This window comes from Propithecus coquereli, unplaced genomic scaffold (genome assembly GCF_000956105.1).
Source record: "Propithecus coquereli isolate 6110/MARCELLA unplaced genomic scaffold, Pcoq_1.0 Scaffold5, whole genome shotgun sequence".
Classification (NCBI taxonomy): domain Eukaryota; kingdom Metazoa; phylum Chordata; class Mammalia; order Primates; family Indriidae; genus Propithecus; species Propithecus coquereli.
This window is the reverse complement of record NW_012150840.1, coordinates 4,035,174-4,044,051: the sequence shown is the minus strand read 5'-3', so window position 1 is coordinate 4,044,051 and position 8,878 is coordinate 4,035,174. Positions and strand designations below refer to the sequence as shown.

The 8,878-nt window shown below is 36.1% G+C and overlaps 1 protein-coding gene across 2 annotated transcripts in view; it reads left to right on the top strand.

Moving 5' to 3' along the window:
* The window catches only part of KCNH5 (potassium channel, voltage gated eag related subfamily H, member 5), a 314,011-nt gene that overhangs the window by 57,825 nt on the left and 247,308 nt on the right, over positions 1–8,878 (top strand). For both annotated transcript variants that reach the window (XM_012656129.1, XM_012656130.1), the window contains exons 3-4: positions 3,363–3,469; positions 7,588–7,716. In XM_012656129.1, coding sequence (XP_012511583.1) covers positions 3,363–3,469; positions 7,588–7,716 — 236 coding nt within the window. The remainder of the gene's footprint in view (positions 1–3,362; positions 3,470–7,587; positions 7,717–8,878) is intronic.

Here is an 8,878-nt window from a genome sequence, read left to right as displayed (position 1 = left end):
ATTTATGAAGGAATCGTTCAGTAGAAGGTTGTTTAATTTCCATGACTTTGTGTAGAGATGAGAGTTTCTGTTGGGGTTGATTTCTGTTTTTATTCCACTGTGATCTGAGAAGACGCATGGTATAATTTCTATTTTTTTAAATTTTTTGAGACTTCAAGAGATTTTTATAAAACTCACCTGAGGTGACATTCAGTTTTGACAGGAACAGTGGCTTTTCAATTCTGGCTTTACAGGTAGTCTCTGAAGCTTCATGTGTTAGTCTAGATATAAGATTATGGAGTAAGACTGTCTTTTTATTCTGAGATTCTTTTACTTATTAATGCAATGACAATTACAATTTTTCTTTTAACCTAAAATATAGAAATATTATAATTAAAAATGAAAGATTCACATTTCCCGGTGCTGGGACAGTCTTTGGTCTGCCTTGTCTTCTTCCCATTATTTCTTGGTTTCTAGAATTGTAGTTGCTTATGTTAGTGTTCTAGAAGATGGGCTTGAGTTACCCTGTAATTTCTAATTGTAATGTGGTGTTGCTATGGGAGCCTGCTCGTCTTCACTGGATCTTGCTAACAAACTATGCTTTTCATGTTGTAAATTTTACAGATTGGTAAAATCAGATGCAGATTTTCCATCGAGGTAATTTTCCATCAAGGTAATCTAACCTTCAGGGGCCCTCACTTGAGTGGATGTCCTTCAAGGCTCTGTACCTAATTTTGCTTTATAATTTTGTATTCTTTTCCTTAAAGAGAGCTCCATAGATTGTATAAGCTTCAGGCTTCACCACACTTTGGATCTACCTCTGGCCAATATGTGAACTCTGAAAACAGGAAGAAAAACAATAACAAAGATATATATTTGACCTTTCAAAATCTTAGTTAAGACACCTAGCAGTGCTGTATTTTCTTTCCTGGTGGAAGAAATGGTCTGGATCATTAAACTAAGCAGTAGAACTATGTATCTAAAACTATTGATAGGTGCGTAACTAATGACTTTGAAACCATCAAGAATGGAGTTTTAGAGACATGTAGTCCTTGAGTGAGTTCTATTATGTGGATATCAGATTTTTGCTGAGGTTCTCTTAGAAAAATAGAGAATGTCAAATGCTAGAGAGTTTTTGTGAAGTGTAGACATTCACTCCTTAATCTATGTTTTGATTTGTATGTTCTTCTAGTCACAGTAATAGATGCCAGCTTTAGTTTTCTCCCATTAGCCACACTTGTATCGACCATAAGAAAATTCTCTGAAATGATAAGAATGCCAATGCACTATATGTATAATATACAGTCCTTTATGGTAGTATGGAAGCATAAAAAAGCTCATGCAAGCTGAAACCATGTGATCTGACCTTAATACTCAATGAAAAAAATTATGATTGTTTCGTCACCTTTCAAATTGTCAAAGCATTGAAAACTCTGTTATTGTTGATTATAAATGCAGGGAGATTAAAATGATAATACATTGATATTTAGTACAGTGTGACTTAGAACATTAGAAACATTGAGAATTAAAGTCTTTTTTTTTCTTTGTAAAAAACTTATCACAAGTCATTGGAACAATACTTGCCTTCTCTTAATATAACTTATGATATAAAGAGAGCATCTTTGTTATCTCTTAGCAAATTTTCATACTCCTTTCTAAGTTTGAATCAACTTCAAATATCTGACCCTTTCACTTTCACTACTGTAAACTATCTAGTAGAGCTCCTTTAATGTGAAGTATTTTTTTCTGGTGTCACTTCCTCTGGGAAACCTTCGTCCTTTCTGTCACAACCACTTTGCTCATTTACGTTGATGAGTTCACCTTTACTGAGTCCCTCTGGCTGCATATCTGGAGTTTCTCAAGTGACAGCAGTGTCCACTTGTCCACGGTCATCTGTGTCTTCTGTAACTTCATTTATGTTCGATTTGAATTTCCCTTCCAGCATTGTCACTTTTTATATCTTTGGTGGACTTTAATCTTAGTTGGCTAATTCCTGCTTTTAATGATCCACTTTTGTAAAATGTCATGTGGGTTTATCACTGAGAGACAAGGAGGCAACATGACTACATGCTTTGCTGTCTGGGCATGAACAGAATAACAGGTTTTGAAAGAAGTGGTTGGTCCCTGGTCATGGTATGCATCTGTTATTTACTAGTGACTTGTAGACTGAAGATCTAGCAGCAAAGTTTGTATGTTGCGCAGTTAGTCACAGTTAACAGACTGTGGTCACTGTAATTTGAACTGTGCGGTTACAAAACTGGTGGTATTCAACTAAACCATGGTGATTGAAATTTGTGCATATAGGAACAGTGAAACATATATTTCATAGAAACCTTTATAATGTTTAAGAGAAAATTATCAACAAATGCTTAAATTTTAATACATTTTTTGTTATGAAGGGGTAACATGTATCCTAATTTTGGTAAGGTGTGTTTGCAAATATTGTCCTAAGGAAATATTGGTTCTAAAAATACAACATGGGAAATTCAAGTATTTTTTTATTCACTGATAGGGACCAATCACATCAATGCAGGCAGAGGCCTTTTATAAAAAAAAAAATTAAGGTGATTATAGAGCTGTAAACAGAACTCCAGTAAATAAATCAAGAATTACTGGCCGGGCGTGGTGGCTCTCGCCTGTAATCCTAGCACTCTGGGAGGCCGAGGCGGGTGGATCGCTCAAGGTCAGGAGTTCGAGACCAGCCTGAGCAAGAGCGAGACCCCGTCTCTACCAAAAAATAGAAAGAAATGATCTGGACAACTAAAAATATATATATAGAAAAAATTAGCCGGGCATGGTGGCGCATGCCTGTAGTCCCAGCTAGTTGGGAGGCTGAGGCAGAAGGATTGCTTAAGCCCAGGAGTCTGAGGTTGCTGTGAGCTAGGCTGACGCCACGGCACTCACTCTAGCCAGGGCAACAGAGTGAGACTCTGTCTCAAAAAAAAAAAAAAAAAGAAGAATTACCTTTTTTTCTCTCCTCTCTGACTTCTACAGCTAACTTTAAAAAATAAGTTTAACAATCACGATTAAAACATGGTTTAGAGCCGGGCTCTGCAATCCCAGCTGCTTGGGAGGCTGAGGTGGGAGGATTGCTTGAGTTCAAGGTTGCCAGGAGTTCAAGGTTACAGAGAGCTATGTTTCTGCCACTGCACTCCAGCCTTGGTGACAGAATGAGACCCCATCTCTAAACAAAACAAAGCAAACACCTCTAAAACAAAAACAAAAACAACAATGAAAACATAGTTTTAGTTCATTGTGTGGGAGCAACATTATATTTTGTAACCACATTTGACTACTTAATCAAAGACAAATGTATGATTTTTATGTAGCATTTAAAGGACAACACAAAACTGAAATGGATTGTTTTTTTTTCTCCCCACCAGTTTTATGTATGGTGAATTGACTGACAAGAAGACCATTGAGAAAGTCAGGCAGACTTTTGACAACTACGAGTCAAACTGCTTCGAAGTTCTTCTATACAAGAAAAACAGTAGGTATCTAAATTACCACTAAGATATGCCAGCTTTTTATTAATGCTATATTATGGTAAGTGGCAGTTGGGCTTAAATGTAGTGAGAATGTAAAATTTTTATTGTTCCTTCTCTTGGCAGGGGCAGAGGTTACTGGTGAAATTAGATAATAAAATTAATAAATGATTCTACTTATGAAAAGCAACCTTTTGAGGAGTGGAAGAAAAATATGGTGCATTTTAAATGTGACCTCGTTGTATCATGCAGCAAATTATTTTATAATTAATACTCATGGTAAATATCCTATAGTTATGTGACAACTACTAAAAATGACAGAGAAATTCATTAACTTCTTGTGGTTAGAGGAAAAGGTAATTGATAACACTGGGCATGTGTAGTTACCTTTCTACACAAACAGGTAACAGGTGAATACACGGTAGCTACATGAGGTCAATCCTTACCAATATAATATGGCCTTTTGCCACACTAGACTGATGTGGAAGGCTACTGGAAGTAGTCATTACTTTCAGAGCAGGCTATTCACATTTGGAAGATTTGTATTGATTGTTGGGAGCTGTTCTCCGGGATGAGATTTGTGTGTGATAAACTGTTCATTTATACAATCACACAGTACCTCGTGATATAGACTTTCCATCAGAGTTTGGAGAAAAAGCAAACAAAAACCCAACGAGTACACTCAACAGCTAAGTCGCTTTCTAATTCACGTTCTTTGTGTGGTTATCTACTTTTATCTCGTTTTGCTCCTTTTCCAAACTGTCCTTTCTTTCTGTTTTGAACAGTCACTTCATAAGATGGGTCACTTTATTTAGTGTTAATGGTAAATGATAGCAAAGTCCACTGTTATCTTCAGTGGAAATTGATGGTTACTAAATTCTTCCAAGTTTGGGAAACATTTTAGCATCAGCAGGAAACATTTGTTCTATGTTCAGTGCCCGCTGGATTTGTGGAGCATAATATATCCTCTCCATTTTCCTCACACATTTGTTATCTATGGAATATTTGGAATTAAAATTAGATTTCTATTTTTATTAATAGATTAACAAAGTGATAGCTTTGTTATGAGTGGCAAAGGCATTGTTTGATAATGGGAACATTTGTCTATAGTGATTTTACCTAAGGAATGTCTTGTCATCTTACCTTTCATTTTAGAATCAAGGCCAAAGAGATATTTCTGTTTGAAGTCATAGCTAAATGTCAGTTGGCTTGTCACTAAGAAAACAATCCAGTCTCTGTCCTCTACAAGAGAAAAGGCAGGCTGTAGATGCTTTCTGGGTCTTTTTGACCAGGTCCAAATACATACTGATAACTGGTAGCAGACCCACATACTAATGACTTCCTCATTTTCAAATACATTTGCTATTCCTTGAATGACTTAGCTATGTGCCCTGAGTTTAGCAAATAATGTAAGAACATTCCGTATTACTCGTAGTACTAAGGTCATTCATTCTGACATTTAAGCAGAATAAACAAATCTTTGCCTGCTTTTAAATCATCAAAGGCAAGTCCATAGTTTCTGAGTTTCTCAAAAATACCTTAGTGGAGTTTCTGTTTTATTTGTGTACTTTAAATCATGTTAGTAATTAGTTGAATTTTACATTTCCAAAGGCCTCCTTCCAGGGTGGTTTATATATTTTATATACCTTATGGTACTGTAGATTAAAATTTGTGTCTCCTTTCTGCGTATTATGAGCATTGGGTTTTGTTTTTATTTTTTGCTTTAATCATAAGGATAGATATTATCTATGTATTGTAATGGAGTTCTACTATTTAAAAGCAACTTTAAAACAATCTTATAAGTAGTTAGCTGAAAGCTTTGAACATCAACTAAAAACGTATATTCTTATGACTTTCAAAAAATGTTAGATAGAAAAATTCACACGTCTGTAGAAAACGGTTTTGGGAATGCCTGAATGCCAATCCTCCCAGCACGTCCATTAAGTAATTAGGTTAAACACCATTTTGCAAATGGAGGGATTGAGATGTCTGATTTAGTATGTGTCACAATTAAAACATTTCAGTTTGCAGCCTCTGTTCTTTAGGTCCAGTGCTCCAGTCTCTGATTAGCACGGGGCTGTTTTTACTGTGGGATGGTGATTTTCAAATTGCTCTTTCTGAGTACACAGAGGCAGAACTCTGACAGCTGGGGCTACTCCAAGTAATCGATGGTCTGGGTTTCCAGCGGCAACAGTCTTCTCTGCCTCACTCTCCTAGGCTCCCTGGCCTCCTGCACCCCCAATCCAGAATATGAAGGCTATTTCACCAGCTACTTGGCAGATACTCAGCCTACTTGGGAAGTCTGAGCCTGTGGCTTGAAAAGTTGAAAAAAATCTACCTTGGTATCTAAAGCAGTTTTAAAGACAGCTCTGACTCCATGCCAGAATTTGAAAAGTTGCTCTTTTGTAGGAAGGCATGACATGTAACATCATCTCTTTCTGTTGAGATTTCTAACAGTTTGGAAAATGACTTATTTTTAATGCACTTTTCTCCTTGTTTATGACCCCTCTGCCTCAAGCTCACTGTGTTGGAACAGCCATAGGCTATGTATCCACTAGCGTCTGGGTCTGGCGATTTGTAATACTGTGCACATCACTCACAGTTCCTGGACACGCTGTGTGAAATAAGAAAACAGAAACCAAAGAACAAGCCTCTCTGGGAGATGATGTGATTGTTTTTGAAGTCCCTGTCTCATCCTGCAATCATTTTGGAAAGGGCTGTGTCCTTCCATAGGCCCCCTGGGGTTGCCAAAAAAACCCGATTGTCAGAATTAAGTATTTCCATAGAAATCTCCTCTCTCTAATTCTCTGACTTTTTGAGCCTGCTAGTTAAGTCACCTCATCTTGTCTAAACGGCATATTCCCCTTGATGGTAACATTAGGTGAATTTTTTTTTGGCCACAGGTATGGGGTTGCTTCTTGTTTGGTTTTCATTGGAAACCACTAACAGGCTATCAACTATCACTGACAGGCTAGTAATAACTGTACATTTCACTCCTCAAATTCTAAACCTTATAAAAAATCTTTCTGTCTTAAGATAGAATATTTGAAGGGGCTTCATTGCTCTGTGGCTTGGATAAAATGACATGGAAAATGTGTCTTTTTGATTCTAATGGAACATTCCTTCAGTGTTTTATTGCTTAATGGATAATTACTCCTTCAGAGGCATTTCTTGTGCCTTCACTTATTTATTATTTGGGATATACCAGTTTCTGATTTGTCCAAATCACAAGTCTTGAATGCTTATGATTTGTTCCCTAGAGTCTATGGTCACCCTCCTTTGAAGAACGTGGTGACAGAGTCCAGCTTCACGCTTTGAGTGGGAGAGGTAGGAAGCTGTGGCTCATGAAGACACCTGCAACTCTCAAGGGTTGAGGACATGTCTTTTTATTTTTAAATTTTTTTTTCAGCATATTATCAGGTACACATTTTATCAAAAAGTCCCAAGACATGTCTTTTTTTTAATTTTATTTTTTTAAGGTTGCCTTAAAAGTTTCACGTTGAACTCTGTGTACATCAGGCATCAAGTGTTGGCGATATCCTCTCTCTCTGATGTGGGGGTGCAGTCAAAGCCACAGAGCGATCACGTACGTCTGTCTGACCAATGAGAAAGCCTTGGGACAGAAACAGCATTTTGGATGTTCCTTCAAGAGGAATATTTATCAGAGCATCAGGCACTGCTGTTGCAGTTAATTGGAAACACTTGTCAAAGTGACAAGAAGAGCAAAGCATGTAGGAGTGCTCATGCTAGTTGTCACTATCAAAAGGAAGTTGGGGAGAGCAGCGGTGGTTTAGGGACCCAGACCTATAAGTGATGCTGGCATTACTTAAGTAGCAAGACTGCCTTTTTGTGTTCCTTCATTGTGTAATAACACACTGTGCTTTACTTCAGAATTTTGATATTTTGGGTTGAAAACTAGGCTTCTTAAATTTGAACAACTGGTAGTTGATACAAAAATAAAGGTTTTAAAATTCTTTGTAGCAATTAAAATACTGTTTTGGTACTGATTCGTGGCATAGCAGGTGGCAGCTGAAGGAAGAGAGAAGGCAGGAGACCAAACGATTGCTGTGGCCGTGGCATACCCTATTTCCTTTTTCTCTCTCTCTCTTTCTCTCTGTTACAGGAACCCCTGTTTGGTTTTACATGCAAATTGCACCAATAAGAAATGAACATGAAAAGGTGGTCTTGTTCCTGTGCACTTTCAAGGATATTACGTTGTTCAAACAGCCAATAGAAGATGATTCAACAAAAGGTAATTTTCAGAAGAATTACTATAATTAAGAATTAGGCTGTCCCTAAAAGACCTTATTATTTTAGCAAACTCCATTGGTTAAACTAGAAAACAGAATTCTACTATGTGGCACTTCTTTTGCTTCATATTCATACTAGTAACTGCTCAGAATCAGTTTTATCCAGTCATATCATTTGAACAGAAATAGCATGGCTATCCAAAGTTGAAATAATGGTTAATTTAAATTATAATAGAAGGAATTGAGATTAGACATAAGGAAGAAATTTTATAGAGCATTGTTAATTTAGAATCAATATAATTAAAGTTTCAATACCCTGTACCATGGTGAGCTTTAGAACCACAATAATATAACAACTTGTAGGATGGTTTGGAAGTCAGACTAAAGCTCAGTTGATTGAATTTTGTGGAATTGATTAAAGTTTTATTAGTTGACTTTTTTTTGTTACTTTTTAGCTTTTATTTATTCAGTTTTATATTCTCTTGGGTAGATGTTGTTAGGTTATGTAAAGAATAATTTTGTCATCGAGAGTGGCTGGCAAAATGCAAACTCCTGACTAGAGTCTTATCGATTGTAATGTTTAGAGAGGCTGCTATAGGAACCAGTAATCAGTGGCATGTGCTTTCACCTCTTTTTCTATGTAATTTATTCCCAACTTATTCTATGCAATTATATTTAAATTAGAAATTGGTGTCATATAAATGAAGAATTTCAAATACCCTTAGTTTTTATGAAATGTTATTTTAAATAATCTCTTAGGAAACTAAAAATGAAATGTCTTCCTTTTTGAACTTGGCAAACATTGCCTTTTCATACTTCTTTTTAAAAAATTGGCATAGAAGCTTTAATCTTTCCAACTGTAATCATAATTATGGAAAAAAAATCACATTAGGTTTATTCTTTGCATATGAATTCATATATATATTACTGTATCTGTTCAGTTTCTGGTTAACATCAAATTGCAAGAGAAGAAATTTTATGATGTGCAAAGCACTCAAAGTATAATATAGGGCAATACATTTTTACCTGGAAGATTGAATAAAGTATTCAATTTGGACCCATACTATCTGTTCCTCTGCCTTTACACATGGACACAGTGCCTGGGAAATTTAAGATAAGCATAAATACTATTTTTAAAAAATAGAATAGTCTTCTAATACTATT